Source organism: Corvus kubaryi, unplaced genomic scaffold (genome assembly GCF_017639235.1).
Source record: "Corvus kubaryi isolate FWS band 111438036 unplaced genomic scaffold, C.kubaryi_AGA036_p1.0 split3-37355, whole genome shotgun sequence".
Taxonomy (NCBI): domain Eukaryota; kingdom Metazoa; phylum Chordata; class Aves; order Passeriformes; family Corvidae; genus Corvus; species Corvus kubaryi.
Window position 1 is genome coordinate 549315 of NW_024582089.1, and position 27978 is coordinate 577292.

Consider the following 27978-nt stretch of genomic DNA (forward strand, 5'->3'; position numbering starts at 1 on the left):
TGGCTCCCCCGATGTTGGGTAAGGAGAGCTTTGCTTGTAGGTGCCCCATTATTAACCTCCACATGCAGGGACAGGGCTCAGCTGGGTCACAGCTGCTGCCAGTTCCCAGTTTGGGGCTCTGTTCTTCCATTCTGGTCATTCTCCAGGTGGAGTTTGTACCTTTGTGACATGGAGAATTATGTGTTCAGTTTTTGTGCTGCAGATCTCCTGTTTAGGGATGTGCTGGATATCTTGTCTGCAGGTTTGCAAACAGCCTGCAAGAGCCAGGGGAGGGCTGGATGCTTTCCATGCTTTCTGAGGTGATCCATGGGGTGATTTCCATTGCTGTGAGAGGGATTGCAGTGGGACCTGTGATCCAGTGGGTCTGTCTGTCGTACAAAACTCTGAAATGCCCATGGACAGTGTCAGTACCAGCTCAGGAGCAGTGCTTCTCAGGCCTCCTCTGCTGTGGATCTAATCTCCCCAGATGGTGTGAGAGGAAAAATGGGTCACTGGGTGTTCTCAGATGGTGAAAGTGGTGTGCAGGTATCAAAATTCTGAGTGTGCAAGAACTGTCAAACTGTCTGCGCTGAGCAGTCCCTCTGCATTTGGTGACAAAGTTATTTAATTTCTGCAGCTCTTCTTGATCATGTGATTGCTGCCATTTATTGAACCGGCTTTGGCTGTGTGAGACAGGGAAGAGCTGCCCCTGATAACTGATATCCCTCACAGTCTCCCTCTTACAGCAGCAACTCTGACCAAAGCCCCTTTTCTGCCTGATGAGCAGTGTAACACTGAACTGTTGCTCAGGAAAAGCCATTCTGTGATTCCCTGATGAACTAAATCATGACGCAAGGGTTTGCTCACCCCATGCTGTTGGTTCTGGTGATGAAATCTGAGTTCTGCACTGTTTGCCAGATCAGGAGGTTGAACACTATTGAAAACTCCTCATGCAGTTTATTCTCCTCCCTAACCCTGTTGTCATGATCAGTGAGCAGAGAGCATGTCTCAGTGAGCGACCTTCTCATGTCCCTTCCAGTTCTTCCATGAAGAATTTCTTCACAGAAGGGGTTGTTAAACATTGGAGAGGGCTGCCCAGGGGGTGGTGGAGTCCCCATCCCTGGAGGTGCCCAAGGAGCACCTGGATGTGGCACTGAGTGCTCTGGGCTGGGTGACAAGGTGAGGATCCACAGGTGGACCCGATGGTCTCAGAGGTCTTTTCCAACCTCAGTGATTCTGGGATTCCAGACATACTTCTCTGAAACCACTCAGGGACTTGAGCCTTGGTAATCATTATGTCATATCTGGATTAACATTTCCAAGCTCAGCACCTTTGGCCTGGGCTCAGACGTTCAGGGTTGTCTCAGTGGCTCCTGCCCAAAGGCTGCTCTCGATAAGCAGCACTCATGTTTTGCCAAAATGCAGCTCTCTGGAGTCTGGTAGAGCTGGAGGAATCTTCTCGGTGTCCAGGACTCCCTCTCCTCCACAGAACCCTTCTCCTTCCTGATCTCTTGTGACATCCCTCAGAGCTGCAGCATTTCACCCTGGAAGCTGCAGCACCAGTGGTTTCAGCAGCTGGTGGAGACTACCATATTTTCCCACTTTTAACCGTTTCCTCTGCTGGGTGGCACTTGCAGCATGCTCCAGGTGAGAGGGTAGCACCCTGAGCAGGCAGCTTTTGGCTAAATTAATGTTGCAATGTTATTGGTGTTGTTATTGGTGTTATTTATGCCCACTCAGGATAAAAGTTTCTACATCCTGCTTGGTCATCAGGGAGCGATGATGAGAAGCAGTAACAAACAATGGGATGTTTAATTCTCCTGGGAAATTTGGAGTTTTGTGCCCCTCCAACTGGAACCCGAGGTACAAGAAAGCTGTGTCCACCAAGGACTGACATTGTATTAGTTCTGCTTAGAGCTGTCGTACTTTGTGCTTCAGGTGCCACACGGGACAGACAGGGCTGGACAAGGTGGTGGCCGTGGTGTCTGTGGCCCTGCAGTGGCCTGAGCTGGTCACACCACTTCAGGGGATGCCTCTCTCTGAGCTGAGGTGCCCAGTGGCCACCAGGGCTGAATTCGGAGACAGGTCCCTGAGTTCCCCCCTAACAAAGCCAACACCTCTTGCTGATCTCAGGGAACCCCAGATGGCTGAGCTGGAGGCATGACTGAGAGCCCAGACTCATCCCACCCCTGGAGAAGGATTGGGGCTGTTCTCCTTCGGGAGCATGGAATGGGGAGCTGGGTGTCTGCAGACAGTCCCTGGCTGAGGGTTTGCTGATCTGATCAGGAGCCTTTAATGGCCACCTGCAAACCCACACTTACCTTTGGCCCCGTTGGGAGATGTGGATGCTCTTCCCTTTGGAGTTCTCTGTGTGTGGAGAAAGAGACTGAAACCCCTCATTAGAGACCACGTGGAAGCGAGTGTCTCTCCAGGCACCTGGGAATCCGTACCATCTCGGAGTTGCTCTCAGAGAGGTCTTGGATGCCTCAGTTGGCAGCTGTGGAGGGGGCAGTAAAGACTGGGGCAACCCTTTGGGATTTCTCAGTGTCACATGTGGCACTGCCCTGCCCCTGAGCTGCAGCAGTCTCTGTGCTGTGGCTGAAGCTCAGGGACAACGTGTCCCCTACAACCATTCCCTCCTGAGCTCAGCTTCCCTGGAAGTACTGCAAACAGAGAGAAGAGAGGAGTTATTGAAATAGTCAGGAAAGGTACCAGGTGTGTTTTCTGATCTATCTCTTGTCTTTTGGGATAATTAAACGTGATCAATCTCAAAACATTAATTCTTCAGGGCTAAGCCATGCAGTGAAAGCAGAGCCGAATACGATGAAAGGCACCTTCATTTTGGTTTGTTTTTATTTGGGATGAAATGCTGGGATGTGCTGAACACTGTTTTGAGAGTCTTTACTCTGATTCTATTAATGAACAGTAGAATTTGTTAAGAGTTTTCTCGCTCCCTCCTCTCTTGGAACTTGGAACTTGGAACAAGCAGGATGGAAACTTAGATGGGAATTAACACAAAACAATCTGCTCATGAAACGTGAGGGAATTTGCCTTTCTCTGATACTGATCATCTTCAGTATTTGTTTCCCTTCCACTGCAGAATCTGATCATCTTTGTCTCCATTGAATCATTTCTAGCTGAGGTCTCTTCCTACCCTGCTGCTTTCCTGTGGAGCAACAACCTCTGGAGCTCTTCCTACCAGGCACATTGCCCAGGCTGGAGATGGCTCAGTCCAAGAGTTTGTCTTGAAGCAGGTTGTTGTTCCCACTGTGTGGATCTGGTCGGGAATATCCCTGACTGAGGAACAATCTCCCCTTTGCTGGGCTTTGCCAGGGTGATTTTATTCTCAGGTAGGAGAAATCCCTGCTGCTTCCTGGGCAGTGTGACTGAGCCTGTGAACTTCTGCAGAGGAGACAGCAGGGAAAAGGGAACCTTCCCCATCTTCTCCCACAGAACTATACCTACATCCCCAGTTTTTCCCAGCTGAAGGAGGGATTGGCCCTCTGTGGAGTGGTTGTGAAGAAAATTGCCTTCCTTGAGCTGCTGGACCAAGTGGACATCCTTCTGTCTCAGAAAAAGTGCATCTGATTTAATAATTATAAAGAAAAAGAAATCACTATGATCATACAGCCACTGACCTGGTATTTTTACTAATCTGCCTCTCTCCCCACACTGCCAGTCCAGGTCCCAATTCCCAAAGGAGAAGCCTCTCCCTGGTGTGGGAATCATCAGGTCTCAGCTCAGTTATGTCTCAGAAGCATGAAAAAGACCTGAGAGAAAATCACATCCTGGATCCAACCCAAGGATTTCTGGGGCTCCATAATTTCTAGTTTACTTTGTCTTTCCAGTTTCATGTCTCCTTGTTGCAAGTTTAATGGAAGTTCCTTGGTGCCAGGTTTTGATAGAGGTTCAAACTGATGAAAAGTCTTATGAGGAAGAGATGTTTTATTGCAGTGTAGAAATAAAAGTGGAATGAGGTTCACCCAGCCTTAGACATGGAATGCTTAAGGTCCAACCCCAGACTGTTGTCTCTCATTCCTGCATACCAAGAGAGGCAGAAGTGTCTCCAGAGGGCAGGGCTTCCTTTCCTAGGAAAAATGTCCAAGACACAAAAGGCAAGGTGGTTTTTGGAAGCACTGATTTCTCTCCACTGACTCCACAGGTGCTTGGATGAGTGATGCAGACTGGGTGTAACTTTATGCCGGTGAGGGCAGTGGAGACCAGAGTCCTTCATGCTGCCTTTTGTGTGAAATTCCCTGTGGAACTGTGCAGATTATTCACTGCTCTGTGCTGTGTGGAGGGGAACCCTTGGGTTCATAAGGATGAATGTTTTATGTCACTGTAAGTGCTGCTGGTGGTGACCAAGTGTCCTTTCAAGACCTTTATTCTTTACATTTCTTTGGCACAGTCAAAGCAACTCTGTCCATCCCATGCCTGGAAGTGCTACTGTCCTGTGGTGATATTTAACACTTCAAATGTAGTGGGTTCATTTAAAGAACTTATTAAAAATCACTATGCTGTTGGCCTGTGGCATTGTCTGAAGATGAGCAGCCCTTCTACAGAGTCACTCCCTGGTGTGACATGTAGCAAAAATGTGTATAAATAAATGTGGTTCAATCAGGGACTGATTTCCTGATCTCCAGGTAAAACTCCTTGTCAGTCCCAGGGGATAACATCAGCCAGGCATAGCCATGACCTGGGAAAGCCCTCACACTTTTGGATTCCATCCACTGCTGATGAAGCCTTTCCCATTTGTATCCCGTCACTGCTGACAGTAAAACCAAACAGGAGCTTGCGTTTGACTCTCAGTCCTGGACTTTGCAAATTAATGCAGCCACCACTGCTGTGAGCTGAGATCCCCATGCAGCCTCTGCAGGATTCAGCTGCAAGGGTGCTGGGAGGAGACAGGAACTTCCAATTACATTAATTTCTATAACTGGAAGCACAGACAAGCTTTGCAGTTCAGACCCCCTTCATCAGTCTGAAAGTTTGGATCCTTTTCTAATTTTATGTGGTTAAAACATCACAGATGGTACTGAATAAGAACAAGCCAAAAAGAGCAGGACCTTCACGTTTCTAAACAAGTGGAAGAACCTTCAGATGTTTGTATTTCTCCTGAGGAGTCCTGCCCCAAGCCAGAGGAATTCATATCCTTCCTCTGGAGTTGCAGGCACATTCTTTACCTCTAACAGGGATGATGACAGTGGTCAGCTTTTATAAGAGCTTGGAGACAGCCAGTGTGAACACCCCCTGGGAGCAGGATGTCTCAGAGCTATTATTAGCATGTCATAAACTGCCTGTTTGTCCATCCCATCACTCCAGACAGGCCTTTTCCTGTGGGATCTGCTGGAGCTTCCCGAGACCATCAACTGCTCTCACATTTCTGCTTCCAGCACCTCTCACATCAAAGGATCCCATGCTGTGAGAAAATCACCTGCCTGTGTTACCTTGTCTTCATGACCTGGCAGATGGTTTCACTCCTGTCCATTCACTCCTTTATTTGGGGAAAAGTGAACTGGGTCTCTGTTCATTAAACTTCCCCTTTGGACATGACCAGACATCCACCACCCCAACCCAGCTTTCATTTTCTGTCTCCTTTGCTTGTGAATAGACTGGATCTGGAATTTATTACCCTTAGTGCTCTTCACTGTGTCTTTTCCATCATTTACCATCTCTTTTTTTGAGGCAGAGAGATCCACTAGAGGTGCACTGTGTGTGCTCTATGTGGCAATGTGATAATAGTTTATGTTTCGTCATTGATTCCTCCGCAGTGACTCTCAGTCCTGACACAGCTGTTTTGGCTGAGCAGTCACCCAGTTCCATATTTCTCTTTGACACAGGATCTGTGGTGACGAGATTGACGCTGGCACCATGACCATCCAGAAGGCCATCCAGCTCCTGTGCTCCTCTGATGACAAGTACCAGGCCATGGGGGCTTACTACCTGCAGCACACCTGCTTCCAGGATGAGTCTGCCAAGCAGGAGGTGAGGAGACTCCTCCAGTGCTCTGCTGCCACACCTGATGGCACAAGAGAGGGGTGGGACTGGTTTTCCTAAGTGCCAGGGATCCATACATTCCCTTGGTTTTCATGAGGGTGATTTATACCTCATTAGTCAGGCTCAAGTATTAATTAAGTAGATTTTTCAGCTATTAATGGCCACTTTCTCACAGCAGCAGTTGGTCAGGATTTAACACCTGAATAATTTCTGGCTAGCAGAGAGAGTGTTCCTGTTGTCACCACGAGCTGCCGTGGCACAGGGTGATGGGGTTTGGCAGTGTGGAAGCTGCCATCCAGTGTCCTCTCCTGGGGGGCAACTGCACCCAGTTCCACATCAATCTTTCACTATCTCAGAGCTGCAGAGTCAGAGCCAGACAAAGCTGCCTCAAGTCCCACTGTGAGCTTTGTGGGGCATTGCTCGGTGACTCTGCAGCCCTTTGCCAGCCTTTTTCACAGCCCTTTTCCAGACTGTTTCAGCCACCTGAACCAGTGGGTCAATTAATGATCATGTACTAAGATGATTTTGCACATCTATAGTAGTGGCTGCCCCATCCTGGAAGTGTCCGAGGCCAGATTGGACGGGGCTTGGAGTAACCTGGGCTAGTGGAAGGTGTCCCTGCCCATGGCAGGGGGGGGGGTACAGGATGAGTTTTAAGGTCTCTTCCAACCCAAACCATTCTGTGATCCTGTGATGCTTGATCACAGAGAAGCCCTTCTTACAGCACAGGTTATTCTTCTGATGCTCTTACTCCTCAGCTCCTTTGCCAACATGCAGCAAAGGAGGCAGCCTGAAGGATCTGCTGCAGCAAGGATGTCACCAAAGTTTATCCCCACCCTGGATTTATTGAGATGCCAACCCTTTGGAGGTGGCTTTCCCTGTCCTGACACAACAGTGGAGCTGGAAGTGCTGGCCCGGTGTGGGGCTGTGTCCCTGTGCCCTGGCTGCGCCTGGATGAGTGCAGGTGCCCAGCCCACGTTCACGTGGCCAACTGTGGGGTGGCCACACCCTTTGTTACCGTTGCAAGCCCTCTCTGAGCACTGGGCTGTCCCATCCTTCCCAGAAGGATGTGCCAGAGCAGTTCTGTGACTCATCCCAGCACACGCTTGTTTTCCTTCCCTCCTGAAAGCTGCTCATTCATTGTCCATTGTCAGCAAACCTCAGCCGAGGGGGTGTTTGTGCCAAGATGGGCTCGGGGCGGGATCACGGCCGGTGCAGAGCACGTCCCACAGCAGGAACACTCAGCATTTGGAGAGCCCAGCTGCAGGGATTTGCCTTCAAGGCTCCGTGTGCTGTGTGTGCTGTCCTGCAGGTCTGGGCTCCCTCCACTGCCTCTGGCTGACCTCGAGGGTGGTGATACTGGCCATGACCATCCCTCTGAGCTCAGCCTGTGATCTCAGGGTGCAGATAAATGACCACAGCATGTCACTAGGTGGATATAAATGACCTCTGCACATAGGCAGGGCAACATTTCCACCTGGTGCAAACTGTGGAGGTGGGTGAAAGTTTGCAGGAGCACATTTCCATCAGCAAAGGACTCTGTCCATGGCCATTATTCACGGGCAGCCACTCCTGCTGTTTAAGCTTTTGGCTCCAACCTCCAGGCCAGAAGGAGGTTCTGGTTCAGGCCTCAGGTCATTTGTGCTCGTGACCTATGGCCTGAGCCAGACTTGTCATCTCTGGCCATCATTCCCTGGCAGCTCTGCTTCTCCAGCTCCCCCAGGATGGACTGTCTGACCCCTGGCACTGCTGGGGCAGTTCTGAGTGTCCCTGTCCCAGCAGTGCCCTGTGCCCTGTGCTGATGGTACATGTCTGTCCTGGTGCCGTGCTTGTGGCAGGTGTCTGTCCCCTGTCTGTCCCCTGTCTGTCCCCTGTCTGTCCCCTGTCTGTCCTGTGTCTCTCCAGGTGCTCCATGCTCATGTCCCGTGTCTCTCCCATGTCTCTCCTGGCCAGGTCTATCGGCTGGGGGGCATTGCCAAGCTCGTGGAGCTGCTCCGCAGCCAGAACCAGAACGTGCAGCGGGCAGCAGCCGGAGCCCTCCGGAACCTGGTGTTCAAGAACCCCACCAACAAGATCGAAACCCGGCGGCAGAACGGGATCAGGGAGTGCGTGAGCCTCCTCCGCAGGACGGGGAACACTGAGATTCAGAAACAGCTCACAGGTACCCGGAGCCTGCTCAGCCCCGGCAGGGCCCGGGCTCCCCTTGCCTGGGGTCCGTAGCCCTGGTGATTGCCTAGCACAGAGAGGGGGGTTTATGCTCCTCTTGCACCTAAATCAGAAGGCAGAGGGGTCCTGGCCCTTCCATGTTGCATAAGGGTTCCTCACTTCCTAAGTGCCCGCTGGGGAAGCCCCTGCCCCAGGTCCCCCCCCAGTTATGGTCACCCTGCCATTCCCACGCCTCCCTGCACCCTGGCCCCCGTGCTGTCCCCAGGGAGGGCCAGGGGAGCTGCCAACCCCAGTAGGGTGAGCTGGGTTCTCTCATTGGTGCCTCACCTTTGCCTGAGGAATCGATGGGAGGTTTTTGGTGCAGGTCACCCTCAGCTGTGTCCCGGGTTTTATGTGCAAGCCTTTCCAAGATCCCTGGAGAGATGCCAATAAACAAGGGCAATAAACAGCAATTTTGGGAGGAAGGAGGATGCTTAAATGCTCACCTCCACATGGACCCATCCTACCTGTCTCCCATAGGGGTGGACAGGGACTGGGGTTTCAGGCAGTCTCTGCACCCTCAGCTGAGAGGGGTGAAGGGAAGGAGGATTTTGGTGCAGGAATCACCCCGACCTAAACAAAGTCCCTCATGCACATGACCCTGTGCTTGAGCTTGTTTCCCACCTCCTTCCTAGGACTGCTCTGGAACCTCTCCTCCACTGATGAACTAAAAGAAGAGTTGATACAGGAGGCTCTGCCTGTGCTGACAGACTGTGTTATCATCCCTTTCTCGGGCTGGTCTGATGGCAGTTGCAACAGGACACGAGAAATTATCGACCCAGAAGTGTTCTTCAATGCCACAGGGTGTTTGAGGTGAGTCACCAGGGAGGGACTGACTGCAACTTGTGTCTGTGGGCAAAAGCTGAAGCCATCTAAATCCTCTTACAATGAGCTGAATTCATGCTCATTACAATTGTGTTAATGAAAAATTCTCCTTAAGAAAGTTTTCCTGACTAAGAGAAGGTGCAGAAAAAAATTACATGTAAAATACTTTTCTAGTAGCTTTTTATTTTTAATAATTTTATTCTTGCTAAGTCTCTTCTCAGATAATATGTAAGTTGTTTTGTGCACCACTGAAACCCATCAGTGTTAAGCTCAGACCAGGAAACTGGACAGATTTTGCCTTTAGAGTTTTGAGGCTTCCAGAGAAAACAAACTGGTTTAGGGTCTAGGTGACAAAAAGACAGACTTCTCTGTGTGGGGAAAACAAGCATTTTCCCACTTCTTTTGATAACTGTTTTAGCACAGAGCAGTCCCATTGTCCTGGACTTTTCCTGGCTCACTTCATCAGGAGACTCAGCTACAAAACAGGAGGTGCAGCTGAGCCCAGAGTAGTTTATTTTGTTCACGGGAAACCAGAGCCCTTTTGTAGAGGATCTTCGTCCTGACTTGCTGTTTCTGCTACCTTCCTCCTCCACTTGGATGTGAGCTCCTTGTCTCAATGGAAACAAGTGGGGCCAAAAACCTGCCCTGTATAATGAGGTACTTTCATCAAGGGAAGCTCTCCCTGAGGGAGGCAGCGCCGGCCGCGCCCTTCCCAGACATGCAGCTCGCAGGAGCTGGGGCTGCTTATGAAACGAGAGGCTGATCATGGCAGGGCCTTTGGAGACCTGATACCATCAGCTTCAGTGGCTGGGAACCGTGTCTGGGAGATAGGGAGTGCTGCTCCCTCCTTCCCTGTCCTGGAAGGCAGGGATGTGTGGGGTACAGCGGGTATGAGTGCTCTGCTTTAAGGCCATCCCAACCTACCAACACCATAAAATATCCCATTAAAATGAGGGAAAGACAATGGCAACAGCTTGTAAAAACGCTGTGGAGTTTAACTGAAAGTAGGTTCTGCCTCCTGAGACTGATCCCAGCCTGTGGCAGCAGTGCCCAACACCCCCAAGAAGAGTGCGAGCTGCAGATCAGCGAGGGAGCAGGACTGGGGAGCAGGCAGAGTGAGCGAAGCTGGGAGATGGATCCGGAGCCCCGGCTCCAAGGGCTGAGCCAGGACTGCTCTGAGTCACTGCCCTGCCACATCAGAACACAGGGATGAGAACAGCCCTGGGTTTGCCCTGGGCCCGAGCCATTGCTGCTCAAGCATTTCTGGATTGCAGATGAATCCATGTTAATGAGGAGGCTGCAAATCACAGTGAACATCAGATCCAGTTCTGGAACGCCTGCAGTGAATATCTCACAACCACTGCCAACCTCTCTTTGTTTTTCATTTGCAAGCTATAAGGCAATAAAATAGGGAAGAAAAAAAAATCAGAACAAAACAACAAACCCCATATCCTGTTACTGGAAAAACTCCCCTGTCCTGGCAGCCGCCGGTGTCCAGGAACCCATTTCAGCCTCACAGATGGGTCAGTCCCTCTGGTCAGAGCCACTGCTCCTCTCCAGCCTCTCCACCCCGTTTCCCACACAGACATTGCTGCTGACCATGGCTAGGTCTGTGCTTACAGCCCTGTGCACCTTCCTGATGATCACAACAACCCCAGATGGTCTTTGGCCAGTGTTCCCTTTGGAAACTCCTCTCAGGAGACAGAGTCTGTCTAGCGGCACATGCAGAGCCTCTGAGGCAACCTCCTGCTGGTGACTGTCCCTAGGAGGGTGTCTTCTATGCAGAGCTCCTTACAGGACATGTTCCAGGTGAAACCAGTCCTAAAGAGCAACAAGAGAGCTGTGCACTGGTGCAGTCCCACCAAAGGCCTCCAGAATGGGAGCAGTTCTTCAGCCTTGCTGAACCTGCCAAAAAATCCCTGAATTCAGTGACAACCATAGCCAGAACAGAGCCCAACTCACCCTCTCTCCTCCTTGTCCCCTGTCATGCTCCTCGACGGCTTCCTCAGGAACCTGAGCTCTGCAGACATGGGGCGCCAGACCATGAGGAATTACCCCGGCCTGATCGACTCTGTCATGACTTATGCCCAGAACTGCGTGGCCTCCAGCCGCCCCGATGACAAGGTACCAGCTGCTGCCCTGGGCTGTCCAGCCCCACAGTTAACAACTGCAACCCTGGGAATACCTCGAAATCCCTTTCCAACAAACACAAGAGGGGGCTGCACTCTCTGGCTGCTCTTGCCCTTCCAAGCCCCAGTGGGATCTGTTGGAAGGTTGCAAGTCCCTGGGGCTCTGGGCCTGAAGTAGAGCTGGGCTTTACAATTTCCCTGTAACAAACACAGAGGAACAGTAAAATACTTTGGCTCCTGAGTCCCCAGGATACTTCCCTTCCCTTCCCTTCCCTTCCCTTCCCTTCCCTTCCCTTCCCTTCCCTTCCCTTCCCTTCCCTTCCCTGGAACATTCCAGCATCCTAATCTCCATCTCTTGCTCTTTACCCCCCACATCTCCTCATCTGGCAGGACTCAAGTGTACAATCCCCAGCTTGGCACCATGTTCAGCAGGAAGCCAGGAGCTGGCATCTCTCTGCCAGTCCCCTGACTGTGACTGATGGCTGTGTGTGAACAGAACTGACAAAATAGTGTTTGTAGACACCTTTTGGGGAGTTCAACACCTTCAAAGCTACCAAAGTTATTTTGAATTCTCTCCGGATTGAGCAAACCCTCTTTCGGGAATGGCTTTTGCAGGAAGCCCCTTTCCAGCAGCACACACACAACACAGCTCTTTGGAAATGTAACCACAGGTTCTGGTGTTGGTTATGGGTATCCAGCCAAAATTCTCCCTTGCTTTTCCCATTGGGCACTCTGACATCCAGGGAAAGGAGGCTTAAGGCCTCTTCTTGGTGCAAAGTGTCACCTGATCTGTACCTGTGACTCAGAGTCACTGGAAGTTGACTCTGGCAAGAGGGGGATTTCAAGATTTGGAATTTCATCATTTGATGCAACCACTCTCTCTTTTCCTGTTCGCCAGCTTGTCTGTGGCAGTGAGACCTCCCAAAGTTCTCTGGGTCAGCAGCTCACTGAGACCCTTCCTTCACACCTATTCCAGCTCCTCCCCTCCCATCCCTCGCTCCCTGAACCAGGCTCAGGAGCATCTGTGGTGCTAAAAAAGCTGATTATGGCCCAGTCCATGTCCTCTCTGGTACTGCTCCATAGTTTTCTGCCTAATGTGATGTTTGTGTTTTTCTTCTGGGGGTGATGCAGTCTGTGGAGAACTGCATCTGCATCCTGCACAACCTCTCCTACCGCCTGGATGCTGAAGTTCCCAACAGATACACCCAGCTCAACCACATGGCCCGGAGCGTTTACATGGACAAAACTCTCACGGGCTGCTTCAACAGCAGGAGTGGGAAAATGGAGGTAGGATGTGCCACAGAGGGATTGGGAATGGGATGCTCTGCCCCACGCAGGGGCTGCAAGGGAAGAGCAGGATCTGAGCTCCCCGTTTCTCATGTCTTTGTAGAATGATGAGTACGGGGTCCCCCTTCCCGAGGAGGATTTCAAACCCAAAGGCCCCAGCTGGCTCTACCACTCAGATGCCATCCGCACGTACCTGTCCCTGATGGATCAGAGCAAGAAGGATGCCACCCTGGAAGCTTGTGCTGGAGCTCTGCAGAACCTCACTGCGAGCCGAGGGCTGGTAAGAGCTTCCCTCCCCTCCACATGTGTGCACCCAAATGTGTCAGCACTTCCATGAATCAGAGAGTCAGTAAGGTTGGGAAGACCTCTAAGGTCGCTGATCATCATCACTTCTCAGCCATGAAAAAGGAAAATGTCCTTCTTAAACCTCAGGGCACCACAGCCAGTCTTTCCGCAGTGTTTGATCCAGTGGGGTGTTTATTAACTCCAAACTCAGGGTCTCCTGGGGGACTATAATCAGCATCCCAAGGATCTGTTCCAGACCCATACACTTCCAAGCTCCAAGTTTGTTGGGTTTCCAAGTTCCCTCAGTCTGTTGGTCGCCCTTCCCCAGGGCAGCAGTGAGGGTGAACCCAGATGTGCACCCGTAGCCAGATGTGATGAGAGGCGGGAGAAGGGCTGAGCCACTGCCTGTGCGTGTGCTCCAAGGGGAGGTGGCTCTAATGACAGGGTGGGTTGTGCTGTGGATTGTGGCTTGTCCACACCCCAGAGCTGCCTGTAAAATAGCTGTGACAGATGTCCTGACCCGTGGGCATGGCAGTGTGGCGGTGCCAGGGGCTGGGTGATGCTGTGGCACCGTGAGGGACACGTCACAACCACGGCCCCGTGGGCCCACGTTGCTGCCCTGGGCAGGTCCTCGCAGGCTGCCTCCACTGGGACAGCCCCTGACTTGTCTGTTTGTGCCCAGCTCCATCAATCCCAATTTAAATAAGATGGATGGGGAGATAAAGCGATTCCAGAGGTAGGAGAGGCGTGTCACGTGTGGGGAGTGTCCCACCCAGAGACACAGGTGACTCACACAGAGCCTTCCCTGCTGGGATGGCATTAACCTGCCAGCTCTGATCTCCTTTTGTCACAACGATTTCCATGCTAAATAATTGTGCACCTTGACTTTTGGCAATTTAACTAAGCAGTGCCACAAACCAGAAGGTGGAGAGAGGCTGTCACGTATGGGTAGAGCTGGTCAGAGAAATGGGGCTGGAGTTTTGTGCTCCAGGGAAAAGAAAATTTCAGCAATCAACATTGCACAAGAGAAAAACAACCAAACCCAGCTCTGACAGTGCTGGAACAACTTAATTCAGCCTCCTGGAATGGAATGGCTGAAATTTGGATGTGCAGAAGTGGCTCCTCCCTTCAAGGGTCTCATTCCAGCTCAGAGCTGGAGCTGGAGTTGCTGGGTTTGCTGTCATTTGATGGAAGGGGAATCTGGGGAAGAACTTAAGGAGCTTGCTGTGATCCTTTAGCTCTAGAGGATGGCTCTGAATGTCCTTCAGCTTCACTTTACACACCCCAGTCCTGCTGGTGTCAACATGGAACAGGGCACATTCCAGCCCCTTCTCTCCATTCCCATGTCACTGTTGCTGGACATGTGTCTCCAGCAGCCTTTCTGCTGGGCAGTAGCTGAGAAGTTCAGTTCAAGCTCTGTCAATAAGGGCAGTTTATTCAGGGGATGTGCTTGAACTCTGTGCTTGAACATCTGCCCTGGCTGCATCCTGGGACTTTCTACATTTACAGGCATGAGATCACATCCAAGATGAGTATTTTTAGTCCTCAGATTGTTTTTTAAAGGCATCCATTGTCTGTTCCTGCTCCCCAAAAGCCCACTGCGGCATGGCAGGGAGCTGTGAAGGGCCAGGGCAGGGAGCTGCCAGGGGGTTGTGAAGGGTGAGGGCAACGTGGACATGAAAGCAAAACTTCTCCAGCTTTTGGAATGTCAGTTGAGTGATCAGCTGCTCCACTGGGGCTCCAAAGGACAGCAGAACCAGCTGCATCACAGCAGATGAGAGGCTGACTTTTCAAATGTCACAGAATCATGGAATCATTAAGCTTGGAAAAGCCCTCTAAGATCACTGAGTCCAACTGTTCACCCATGTTCACCACTAATCCATGTCCCCAAGTGCCCCATCCACGTATTTTTGGAACATTCCCAGGGATGGTGACTCCACCGCTGCCCTGGACAGCTGTGCCACTGCTCGGCAACTGCTTTGGTGAAGAATTTTCCCCAATATCCAATCTAAACCTTCCCTGGGGCAGCTTGAGGCCATTTCCCCATGTCCTGTCCCTTGTTCCCTGGGAGCAGAGCCTGACCCCCTGCTGGCTGCACCCTCCTGTCAGGGAGTTGAGGAGAGCCAGAAGGTGCTTCCTGAGCCTCCTTTGCTCCAGGCTCCCGTAAGTGTGGGGAAGAGAGGTAAAACTGACAAAGTGGGATTGTGGCAGCAGGAGAAAGGATTGTACAGTGCTCATTTTATGGTATAGTCACATTCCTCCAGCCCTCACCATCATCCCAGCTGTTTCCCGCTGGCACTGGAGGTCATGGACATCTCTGCTCTCCCTCAGATGTCCAATGCCATGAGCCAGTTGATTGGGCTGAAGGAGAAGGGGTTGCCCCGCATCGCTCGGCTGCTCCAGTCCAACAGCTCCGAGGTTGTCCGGTCCGGGGCCTCCCTGCTGAGCAACATGTCCAGGCATCCTGTGCTCCACAAAACCATGGGTAAGTCCTTCCCCCATGCTGGATCCCAGCTTTCAGCTTTGTGGGGTCTGCCCAGCTCGCTTTGTAAGCCCCATAAGGAGACTTAGCCAAGCTCCAGAACTGGGCAGAGCAGTGTCATTTCCTCTGGCCCCAAGGACAGTCCCCAGTGCTGTGTGACACGGGCCATGCTTTACAGACAGTGACAAACCTGCAGGACCTCGAGGGTGGCAGTGTTTTGGGAACTGAGTTGGACTTGAGTGCACATGGCCAGCAGCACTGCCCTTCCAAAGGCCTGCAGTCCTCGTTTTGTCTTGGAAAAACCCACTGATGACATTGATGCCATTGCTGTCCAACACTTGGATGCCTCCCTGCAGAGATAACTCTGCTTGCTGTTAACACAAATAGCATCGTTCACTTGTGCCAGATTGTGTTTGATTGTTGATTGGAACATTCCTCCACCTCTTTAGCTCACCAGGTGCTCCCAGATGTGTCCCGTCTCCTGTCGTTCCAGTCTGGAAACACCAGCAGCTATGGGGAGATCATGACATCAGCTTGTTACACTCTGAGGAACCTCATCATGTCCAACCCTCACCTGGGAAAGTCTTACCTGTCCAGCAACTTGCTAAATAATGTAGTGAGCCTGTGCCGGAACGGGTGAGTGTGGGGCATGAGGCAGGGGCAGCGACAGACTGACCTCAGAGCCTTCCCAACACCCTTTGGAGCCAGAGTAGAGCATTATTCCTTCCTAATAAAGGAACTGGGCATGGTGGTGGGCAGAAATCCTCAGCATTGGTTTCTTGGAAACAGGCAGGAGCCATCCAGGGTGGGATTTGCAAAGGGGCCTCTGGAAATTTTCTGATTGAATTTTAGGAAATTCTAAAAAGAACTTAAGCAGCAATATCTTAAAGTCTTTTAAAAATAGTACTTATAGAGGTTATAAAAAAGAGGAGGAGTGACTTTTTACACAAGCAGATAGTGACAGGACAAGGGGGAATGGTTTCAAACGAAAAGAGGAGAGATTTATACTGGATATGAGGAATAAATTCTTCCCTGTGAGGGTGGAGAGGCCCTGGCACAGGGTACCCAGAGAAGCTGTGGCTGTCCCATGCCTGGAAGTGTCCAAGGCCAGGTTGGATGGGACTTGGAGCAACCTGGGCTAGTAGAAGGTGTCCCTGCCCGTGGCAGGGGGTAGGACTGGATGAGCTTTAAGGTCCCTTCCAGCCCAAACCACTCTGGGATTCTGTGATCTATGAAAAATTCCAGCCCTCAGAACAGGGGATGTCAGTGACTTCCTGGCTCCTGGGCTTCCCTCAAACCTTGTCATGAAGGTCAGGTCTGAGGTTCAGCACTGCAGGTACACAAGGATTGTCCTTAACTTTTATGTGCAAATCTCTTACTCTTTTTGTTGAATCATCCTCCTCAAGACGCAGCTCTGAGGGAACATACACAGGAATTATTTTAAGTACCTCCCTGGTCTACTCCTGTATTTTACACCAGCTGAGCAATCTCATCATATTTTACCACTTTCTATTTTAGGACTTGGTTTGGGGTTTGGTGGTAGGAATTCTGTCCTGTTTGTTATCCATATTCCCTGCAGCACAAGCCTGTCAAGCCTTGCCAAGTTCTGCGTTCATTTCTGGCCAAACTGGTGTTATACTTCCATTATCTTTGACCATGTTCTGTCCTTCCTAGGCTTTCATCTCTCCTGCCATCTGTCTTTGTTTTAAAATGCCTTAGACAAGTAACCCATTGTTTTCTGTTGTGAAAAGCCATTTGCATGCCTTCATCATCCTTTGATAAAGTTCTTCCAATCCACCTCTTGTTCCATGGCAGAGACACTCTCAGTCATTACACGGGGCCTCCTTGTTTAGTTTGGGCCTGGGCCAAGGAGCATCACTCTATTTGCTGCTTTTATTTGCTTCCACTCTTCAACGAGCCCAATTACCATGAAACCCAGCCCTGTCCTAAGCCCTCGTTGTTTTGAATGGCATTTACTCGTGCTGAAGTCCCACTGTGGCTCCCTCAGAGCAGTGCTCAGTAATTTGCTGCTCCAGCACAGCCTTGCACAACCCAGGCTGGGAACACTTTAATTGCCTTGGCTGCTGGGGATGAGCTTTGTTGGAAGTGACTCACTGAGCTGTCAGGAGTTACCAAACTCTGGAGATGTCTCCAGTCCTGCCTGGATCACAAAGTCCTCCCGAGAAACTCCCCAGTTCCTACAAAGTCCAAAACTTGAGTTGTTCCTTTTCCTTCATTATTCATTTTTGTCCCAGAAGATTTTTATGCTGTTCAGTTCTTAGGAAAAAAGAAAAGAGAACAATTTCCACCCAGGACTAATCTTACTTGTTCAAGCTGTAGTATTTCAGGCTGTTCCAGTAGAGCAGATGTTGGAGAGACTTTGGACTCTTGCTGGGTCACAAGGTGAAATTTTCCCACTGTCACGTGTTGCCTGTGAAGATAAACAAGAAAAATGAGGGTGGGATTTGTCCAGTCCTACATCAGAAGGAGCCTCCCCCCTCCCCAGTTAGCAAATCAATAAGTACCCCACCTCTCCTGGGGGCTGGCTGAGGCCCCCAGGTCCCCACTGGGGTTCTGCATGTGGTGAGTCCCACATCATCAACCTCCTCCTCTTCCTCAGCACCGCAGGCAGCAGAGAGAGGGGGGACGGGGGCTCAGGGGTGACCCAGTCACCAGGGAGGACACAGGGACACCCTGCACCCTGTCAGGATTTTGCAGTTTTCTCTCTGAATCTGCCTCAGTTCCCTGTGGACGTTCCCTGGCCCCCAGGCTGGGGTTGGTGTCTGGGGCTCCCTCCCCGTGTCTCCTCTGCCCCCCACAGATCCTGCCCTGTGTTTCTGAGCTGGGCTCTCACTGCGTTACCAGGAGCAAACCAGGAGCTCAACCTGCTCAAACAGCTGTAGAGTCATAGCTTAGAAAGAGACTCCAGGTTCCAGACCAGTGAGTTATGGATCTTACCCTTTCCCATGTCCTCCTCTCTTCCCAGGTTTCTTTCTCCTCATGTTTCTCAAAGCTGGATTCTGACTGAGAGGCAGAAAGGGTTCAGCAGTTTATCTGATGGATGTGGTTTCTTCTTCTTCCTGGAGCATCCCAATTCAGTAATTGTGTCTCCTGCAGATGCTCCCATCTATGGTATGGGGTTCATGGTCATGTGGGGTTCCTTCACTCTTCATTATTTTTAATCCAAGTTGCCAAAATATTGAATATTTCCTTCAAATTTTGGTGGTGTTTCTGAAAATCAAGCCACTGGACCTGATTTATTGGGGTGTTTGGTTTCCTTTTCATTTTTCTTCTCCAACTGTCTGAAAAACGTTTCTCTGCTCATTTTCAAGCAACATTATTTCACTAATTAAATTTAAATTCTCCTCATTAATTCTACTGACTGCACGCAAAGCTTTGTCCAAAACCTCTCCCTGTATTTAGAGCATCACATTTGGAGTTCATCCCTTTACCGTGGATTTATTGCTGTTTCTCTTTGTTCCTTCACTTTTCACACCTTTGCTATTGCAGTTTTATTTTGCAGTTGAATTCCACCACAGCATTTCACCAAAATTAATCTTTCGAGAAACTCAGGTCTTCCTTTGATTATTCCCTGTGCCAGAGGGTTCTTCTCATCCACACATTTCCAATTTCCCATTTCTTCTGAAGACTGCACCTTGATATCAATCTTATAATTTTCTCACATCCTGAAGAAATCCTCGTTCTGGGAACTCCTTGGCATTCTCTGTGACACACATAAAGTTCTTTGTACTTTTGTCCTTTGAGGAAGGATTCTTTCTCCCCATTATTTGATATTTATGGACAAAATTCTTGTCTTTCTTGCCGCCATTCTGTTTCTCCCCATTCCCCACCATCTCCTTCTGATTGTGTCTTGTTTTTGTTGAGTCTGTAGCTTTTTGGATGACTCCTCCCACTGCCACCAAGGGGACATCTCCCTCATTGCCTTTCCACATTTTTTCATGAATAATTCTGTTTGTAAAAAACAGACTGTCCTTAAAATCAACTTTAATTTTCAGGCAATTTATTGTTAAGGAATTTTTTCCCCAAATCAGCTGTCCTTGATATTCTGCTCCGTGTTATCCACTGCTATATTCACACTATTTTGTTTGGGATATGCTGTTTGCCTACTGAAGTTGGCATCACAGCTCCACCAGTTCATAATGAGCTTTTTATACCTAATTTCTAGCAGTCAATGCTGTATGAAACAGTCAGTGCCAGTCCTTCAAATGAAGAGTTTAGAAATTCTGCCTGAATTCATAAATGACTCAGGTACCAATGCTGGTAATTTTGGCTTGAAAATACAAAACTTCTGAGGTGTTTTCTGGAGACAGTCACAAAAAGTACATATTTAGCATCATTAGAAGTAAATTATTTCTAAAATAAGAGAAAATTACTCTAGTTTAGAAAGAGAGAAACAACTTGAAACTACAAATCCTTGAAAGAGAGAGTCCAGTTCATGTTCTGCCTGTCTGGTCACAGCTACCCTTGGGTTTGTAGGGCTTGAATGGCTTTTCAGCCACAGACAACATTTCAGCCAAAAAATGTTTTACAGCATTGTCATTCTGGTGACAGAGCGTGGGGTGGTTATAACTAGAGAAGAGATTGGGCAATAAAACCTGTTTTTTCTGTCCCAAAGCATTGCTCAGGAATTTCTGGCTCTCCTCCAGCCAGGAGCTGCACAACCCCTTTGAAGTTTATGACCAAGTTAAACTCGATCATTTCTTTGGTAACAGCTGCTGTGTATGTCAGAAAAATGCCCCAAAATTTACTGGATGTGGTTCCATCCCTGTCCTGCCACACTCAAAGTGCGGAGTTGATGTCCCAGGTTTCTCACGACCTATTGGTCCCATTTCTTGTAGGCTTTTGGGGACTGTTTTGAGGAATGTTTTGGGGACTATTTTTGAGGACATGAGGTTTTGTAGAGCTGTATTAGACAGGGAGGGTCATGAGCTTGGTCCTGTTCCTCTCCATCACCCTGGGTGGGACAGGCTGGGGCTGCTGCCCTGAACCCAGAGCAGGAGTCTCCCACAGCCAGGAGGAGGCCCAGGAGATCGGGAGCAGCGATGGGAGCCAGCAGGGAGGGGATATCTGGGTATGAAATGTTCCAAAATTATAAAAGGTCCTGCGATGACTCACGGTTTCGAGCTGTTACATGAGCAGGTATCTGTTCCCTTGTGCTGAGTAAGGGCTCTGGGCTGCTTGCAGATGTTGTTATTGCAAAGGCTCCCATCCCTTGTCCTCTCCAGGCAGCTCCGAGCCCGCTCCTCTGCCCTCTCCCAGGAGATCCACCCACGCTGTCCCTGCAGACTCCAGCGAAGGGTTGGCACCATTTTCCTTCTCTTTCCCTCTCTCAAATTTCACACTCAGCTCAGTTTCATTTCATTCAGCTCATTTTCCCACTCAGATCCTCCCCTCTCCTTCATTTGCCCTGCTCTGGTCACAGTTGTTGTCCCACAATATTGCTGAGAGAGCAGGGAGGGTGTCACTGACAGTCCTGCTCGTGGCTGGCCAGGCTCCCAGCTGGAGCTGGGTTTGTCCAGGCGGTCAGCAGTGTCCATGGGGTGCTGCTCTGCTCCTGCCATAATCCTCCTGTTGCTTTCATCTTCCCAGCTCCTGTCCAAAAGCGGCCGAAGCTGCTCGACTCCTCCTGACAGACCTTTGGTCCAACAGGGAGCTCCAGAGTGTGCTCAAGCAGGTGAGGACAACACTCCTGCTTCTGGGAGTCAGGAACAGCCCCGGGCTGCTCACTTGCTGAAGTGGGGAGCTGGTAAAGGCCCTGAGTAGGGCAGGGCCCAGGAGGAGCCCGGGGCACTTGGGGACCCGCCTGGGATCTGAGCAGTGGCAGGGGGTCGCTGCTGGGACTCGCTGTGGGGATGGAGCAGATGGTGACGTGCCTGTGTCAGGCACCTTCCTCACTGGGGATGGTGCTGGAATGCTCCCCAGCACAGCCCTTGCTCGGGGCTGGGACACACTGGGCGTCTCCCCCTCCTTTAGGGGATTCCCTTCATTGCAGTCCATCAGGTCCCAACAGGTGCCTGTCAAGGTCCCTCCTCTCTTTCTCCCCATTTTCTTCTGTGTCCACGGCCCTGCCCTGTGGTTACAGCCCCCCTGCAGTCAGGGTAAGCTTTCAAACCAAGAGGAGGAGTAGCTGGGATTTGTTTTGCTCCCTGCAACAGAAGCTGGGAAAGTGCAGAGCCAGACAGGCACTGAGCCAGCTCCAGCTCCCAACTCCAGCTCCCACTCCCAACTCCCAGCTCCTTCTCCCAGTGGCTTTCTTTGAACAAGCTGGGTTTTTCCAACTCAAGAGCAGCAGCACCTGCAGAGAGTAAAGGGCCAAATTAAAGAGAAGGAGGAATGCCTACAAAGGGGAGCACCTGGGGGCAGGAGCAGAGCATCCAAACTGTTCCCATATTAACAGTGAGGGACTCTCTGCACAGGAGCTGGGGCAGTTTTGTGCCAGGCTCTGCTCACAGCCTGTGCCAGCTCATTTTGGTGTGACTCAGTCACTCTGGCGTTCACACACAGGCTTATTGCATAGCTAAACATCAGGGGAGGAGGGTGGCAGTCTGCAGGGGCACATCCAGCATGCAAAGACTTCTGCTCCTGTTTCAGGATGAGGAGCTAAATGAAACAATACTCAGCAAATGATTAAATAAAAGTTCCCTCCAAAAACCTGGAGTCCAGCTCTGGGTTGATGGAAAGCAATGCAAGGAAAGGCAACCTGGGCTAGTGGAAGGTGTCCCCTGGGGACATGGCAGGGGAGAGGGGAATGAGATGAGCTTTAAGGTCCCTTTAACCCAAACCATTCCGTGGTTCTATGTTTCTATGAAGTTCATCAACAAGGGTGACAAAGGCACCCAGAGGGCTGACAGAGGAGGTTGGCTGAGAGTGAAGCACACTTTGCTCAGTAACTGCTCTCAGTGTAGAAACTGATATGCACTCACTGCACTTCCTGTGTTTCTGCTTTTTCAGCAAGGGTTTGATAAGAACATGATGGGATCTTTAGCTGGAACGACCTTCAGGACCCTCTCCTCCAGATTTTAGAGCCTCTCCGTGCACGTTCAGGCTGCAGGTGAGAACATGGCCCTCGTGGTGGATTTGGGGCACAGGAATCCTTTGAGATTGTTGCTACTTTTGATCACCCCAAAAGTGTGTTTGTGAGATTTTCATCCCAAATCTTCCCAGCCCAATCTGAGAGAGGTTGGGGGCTGTGCTGTCCCCAGGCCCAGGGCAGATGTTGCCCCCACTGCCCAGCTGTGCATTTTGGAGATGCTCAGCACAGATGGCACAGGACAGACAAAGCTGCTGGGCTTGGCTGTGCCTCTCACTTCCTTTGCCAAGCAATCACTGATTCAGTGCATTTTTCCAAACCCTCAGAGGTGAGGCTCTTCCTGGGATTCTCCCTGGCAGTGCCCTCTTTCCTGAACTTTGAGTGGCGTTATCCAGACAGTGCCAGTAGTGTTGCAGTGAACCCCAGCACAGCCATGCCTTCAGCCATTAGCCTTAGCAATTGGTTGAGCCCTTAATCCAGCTGTCAGCCTCAGGTCAGAATTGAGAACCACATTCTGTCAACTGAAAATTCCAATAGAGAATCCAGGGAAGAGGAACCATGGGCAGAATTTCCAGGGCATCGTTATGGGTTTATATTCAGCGTGAAATGAGGATTGAAGCCATCAGGCACTTTTCACTCAAGATTCCCACTGAAGGGAAAAGCTTTAAACACTTTGCAAATACCAGGGGTCTTGTGGGTGGTGTCTGAGATTATGCAGAGGGAATGATTTGCTCCCTTCCCCAGCATGGGCCTTCTGATCAAACCAAGAGGAAACAGTGCCAAAGCCGCTTCCTCCCCTCTGCCCAGGAATGGATTTCACTTCCTGCTCTGTTGGGATGTTTTCACTGGGACTCCGAGGAGCATGGAAGTCCAGGGTGAAAAGCTGTGGGCACCCAAGAAACTGCAGCCAGGCTTGGAGAAAAGATTAAAAGCTGGGGTTTGCTGTAATGAAAAGATCTCTTGAATGCTTTAATTATCTGGGGGGTTGCTTTTTCTTTGTTTTATTTTTTTTTTCCCATTTCAGAATTTGGAGTTGGTTCATGTCCAGGAAGAACAACCCTTCCACGATTCCTTAGGATGTTAAACATGTAGAGAGTTTCTGAGTTCAACTCAACTGTAAAGCAAACCAAACACGTGGATTTCATGTGGATGACACTGATATTTTTAAGCATTTTCTTCTTTTTAGGGGGGAGAAGGGACTTTGATATACTTTCTCGATGTCAATAATTATTTTTTTGCCAAGAGTGTGTCTGTGTAACTCTGGGTGTGATGTGGAGGTGTGTGCAGGCAGCACATACAGAGCACACGTGAGGAGCAGGATCTTCCTCCAGCTTAGTCCCCTGTTTTCCACCCAAAGTTGGGGTGATTGTGCAGTTTAACCCCTTGCAGGGTTTTATTCCAATTCCACCCTATCCATGCATCAAACACTGCCATGCTAAAAATTTGTCACAGCATATTTTTATGCACAAACACAAGAAAAAGTCAATTTTAGGTCAAGTTGCCCCTTTGCATCTGGCCATAATTAACAGTTACACACAAGGATGCTCTTCTTTCCAAGGCTGGTTATTCCTAACAGTTATGAACAAGGGCTTCTTCTCTGCTTAGGATTTTTCTCTGATAATTGTTAGCATTTTCTTTCCTGTCACATGAACTCTTTATCTCAAGAAGCAAATTGACACCTGCAGATTCTCTCCCAGGCCTCGGTCACCCTTCCCTGAAGCTCTTTGTGAGGGTACAGTCGGGACACAGCTGCAGAGCTCGAACATTCCCAGGTTCTGATCCATTCTGAGCACCAGAACAATTCCAGTTCCTGACTGTACCTGGACAGAGGTGGCATTTGAGAAGCTGAGCAGGACAAGCCAAGTGCTTTTCCACTGGAATCATTGACTGCCACAGGAATGAAAGAAGGGGGGATGTGGCCTCTTTAATCCTATTTTGTTTTTACTGATCAATGTAAAGAACTGGTATTAATGTGCAAAGGAATGTGAGCACTTGTGTGATGTCAGGTTTGGAAATGTTTTATTTCTCGGGATCTTGAATTGCATTAATCTGCCTGTGATGCTGAGGCTGTGATGAGGGCCTGCTGAGCTCATTTCAGGGCAGCTCAATTCTTACAACCTTCTTCTCTCCAGAAGAAAAATATCCTCCCCGTGGAGGGGACACAGCTCAGACTCATGGGGAGGGAGCAGCTGAGGCTGTGTTTGCTGCCTGTCCCATACACAGGATTGTTGTGCTGGTTATTATTCCTCAAAGGGGGCAGGGGCACAGGGCCGTTTTTCAAACATTGGGGGTTAAGGAGGTGCTTGGGAAGGATGGATTATGAGCCTGGAAATGGAAAAGCAGTCTCACTTCAAGTGTCAGGCTCCTAAATTGGTGGGACTCAGGATGTTCAGTTCACATCCATGGGGTGATTTGTGCCCACTAAAGAACCGCCTGTGAAGTTCGGGTTTGCTCTGCTGCAGCTCCAGGTTGCCCTTGTTGGTCCCCATTTGGAGCACAGGGAGCTCTGCCCACAGAGGGAGATCATTTCCAGCTGTTTTTCCTCTTGGGCTACAAAGGGTGGCTTCATCCTTTGCACTTTAATGAGCAGCCACTCTTTGCCCATGTTCAGTCGGGAGCTCTCTGTGCTGAGCTGCAGCCAAATGAGAGAGGGGGAAAAAGCCCCTTTGAAGTGGAGAGGCAGAACCAGGAGAATCCAGTAGCACAGAAGTGTTTCAGGAGGATTTAAACAGAGCAAAGAGCCCCAGCCCGTGGGCAGAGCCCTTCCACCCCCCAGCAGTTCCCTTGCTGGATGTGGATTCCCAGATGCAAAATGTTCCAAGTGCTTTGGGCAGGACCCATCTGTGGATGTCCCCCAGGGCTGCAGCATCCACAGGGTTGGCTCCGTTTGGGTGTGAAGTGCTCGGTGCAATTTTGCATTCAGGTTTGTTTTGTAATGGCACGTCCAGCACAAGTCCTGGGAGCGAATGCTTTTCCCTGGAAAACTAATCGGGGAAACAACTACAAAATGGAATGACGGAATGTTTAGGAAATTCACTCTAATTGGCTGTGATTTAGGCTGTATTTTAAAACACTGCAGCTGCTTTCACCCCCAGTGCAGTTACTGAGTCACGGTACAAGGCACAAAGAGCCGTAGCTTTATGATCATCTGCTCACAATTAAATTTACAGATACTGGAGATTTCATTAGTGAGTATTGGACTCCAGGAGACAGATCCATCATTCACATAAATTTTATTACAAAAACCATTGTTACAGTTGTTTTTATTACAGTTTTTTTTTTCAAAGCTAACAAAATGATAAAAATAAAATCTGTCTCCATGCTCAGAGCTCTTCCAAACGTGACTGGGCACAGCCCTGAGCAATCTCACCTGGCTGGGATGTTGTCCCTGCCCTGAGCTCAGAGGTTCCTCCCATGGAGCTGTTTTTAGGATGCTGTTTGTCACTGCTTGCAAACCTCACGGCAGAGCTCACTCAGGAGACCTGTGGGCTGCAGGAACCACAACCATTCTGCCATCCCAGGGCTGTTCTGCAGCTGCATCTTCCCTGGGAAGTTCTCTGGCAGCCTCTATTTTCCTCTCAGTCTCTCTTTAAAATCTGGACACCAGACTCCACTCAAGTCAGTGAAGTGGCTTTGATGCCCAGCTGTGAGAAGCGAAGGGAAAATCAGACTTACTGGAATAAGTGGTGTTGCTCATAACCAGCAATTCTGGGAGCTCAGTGAGGTTCCCTCCAACATAAATTAATGCTGTTTTCACCTCCAGTATAATTTTTTTTGCATTCTGGGGAGGTATTTTTTTTAAGGCGTGATTTTAACTGTGCCATCCTCTCTGATGAGCTGGTTTCCTGTTCCTTGCTCCTTGAAGAGCCAGGGTAGGGCACACCCCCAGGACAGGGACAGGGCAGGTCTGTGGCACAGGGATGGAGAATTCCTGAGGGGGAAGAAGGAGCGTCGCCAGCAGCAGCAGGAACAGGAGCAATGGGACACCCAGCCGTGTAAATAAACACCACCCTCATTGTCCTGGGTGCAGCAGAGCTTTTTTGGTCTATTTTCTTACAAATGCTTTGTTTATTCTGTGTGTGTACAATCCCACCCTGGCATTTCAGAAGCCTCATGGATGAGTCGAAGGCAGTTTTATTCCTCTCTGAACACACACCACTGTGAGACCAACTCAGCCTTACCAGTCTGTAGCTCTACAGTGTATTCTGTAAGATATAGGTATGTGAGAAAAACGTCTCAGAGTTTTGTTTTGGCTGCACTGTATGTATTTGCTTCATTGGAAAAGCTGAAATCAATAAAAATTGCTGGAATTTCTTCAAGCTTCCTGGTTTGGATGATTTTATTTTGGTTGTTTTGCCAGTGGTAGGAAATAAGAAAGGTCTGAAAGGTCTGAAAAAACCCTGTTACCCTGCAGCAGGAATCAGCTTGGACTGCTCTGCCTTATCCAACAGGAGTAAGGAAGCTGTAAATCCCATTTCCTCCAGCTGGGCACTGCCCAGGCTCACCAGGGAACGAATGGGCACAGCCCCGAGGCTGCCAGAGCTCCAGGAGCTCCCAGGATGGCGCTCCCAGGACAGCGCTCCCAGGGATGCCCAGGGTGGGGTTGCTGGGGTGTCTGGGCAGGGCCAGGGCTTGGATCAGTGATCCCTGTGGGTCCCTTTCAGCCCAGGATCTTCTGTGACTCCATGATTTTGTCCTCGGTGGGTTTCTCTCCCAGCAGCTTTCCCAGCCATCACTTCAGTCCATGAAGAAGTTAATTACCATTGCTGTCATTTGTGTCACTGCTGAAGGGATCCAAAGGCTGTGGCAGGGAAAACTGACACTGAACCGTGCCATAAATCAAATCCCTCCTGATGGGAGAGAATTTTCTACAAGTCCTTGCAAGGAGTTTCAAAGATAAACTGAGACTTTTCCCGGAGTTTCAATGCTGCCAGATAGTTGTTTATTAAGTTTTATCAGAGGAACAGAGCCACCAGCGTGACCCAGGTACAGCATAGAGCACAGAAGGCAGGAGTGAGGGCTCTCATTATCAAGATTTACATGGCCTTTTAAAGATAATTTAACTAATGGTTTCTAAAAACGTACATTATTTTCACTTTCCTACCAATTATTCAGTAACACGGGCAGGAACTGTGGAATTCTCTATCCAATCATTCCAAACTACTTTTACTGCAGAACGTGGAGTGGTAGAAGAAGGAGAAGAAGGTTTAGAGAACAACAACAATCCTCCATTTTGATATTTTTTACTCTTATCTATGTACTACAAAGAGAAGCCCAAAACCTCTAAATTTTTCATCCTGTGACAATCTTACATAGCAGTCTATCACCTAATTCACACCACTGTATTTTCTAGTTCTTGTCTGATCGTTGGTAATTTTTTCCGAGGTTGGAGGCTAAAACAGTGTTGTTCAGGGGGGTAAGAACCCTTAAAAACAGGCAGAGAAATATTCTCGGCACTCTGGGTTCCTACAAAAACCCCCCCGTTTCTTCCGGACCTGCCCCACCTGAGCTGTGTTTGAAGCTCCCTGGTTCTGCTATTTCAGAGGTGTGGTGAGGGCGAGGGGATCCTCCCCAGCTTCTCTCTGGGCCAGGTTGCAGAAGTTCCTCACACGGAGCCAGCAGCTCATGACCCTCAGTGACCTCCTCTGGCCCCTGCCCCATGGAATGATTTCCTTCCTGGGCTGAGGAGCCCAGAACAGCACAGGGCCGAGGGCGTGTGAGCCTGGGCTTGTGCTGGG

The 27978-nt window shown here is 49.9% G+C and overlaps 1 protein-coding gene across 1 annotated transcript in view; it reads left to right on the forward strand.

The window, feature by feature from the left end:
- PKP1 (plakophilin 1) overlaps window positions 1-26559 on the forward strand; it is a 48348-nt gene extending 21789 nt beyond the window's left edge. The window contains exons 4-14 of the mRNA XM_042015958.1: window positions 5820-5964; window positions 7930-8137; window positions 8817-8994; window positions 11016-11130; window positions 12267-12422; window positions 12526-12702; window positions 15039-15192; window positions 15639-15825; window positions 20800-20884; window positions 22162-22261; window positions 23265-26559. Of these exons, the coding sequence (XP_041871892.1) occupies window positions 5820-5964; window positions 7930-8137; window positions 8817-8994; window positions 11016-11130; window positions 12267-12422; window positions 12526-12702; window positions 15039-15192; window positions 15639-15825; window positions 20800-20884; window positions 22162-22233 (1477 nt within the window). The 3' untranslated portion in view covers window positions 22234-22261; window positions 23265-26559. The remainder of the gene's footprint in view (window positions 1-5819; window positions 5965-7929; window positions 8138-8816; window positions 8995-11015; window positions 11131-12266; window positions 12423-12525; window positions 12703-15038; window positions 15193-15638; window positions 15826-20799; window positions 20885-22161; window positions 22262-23264) is intronic.
- Window positions 26560-27978: the final 1419 nt, after the last annotated feature.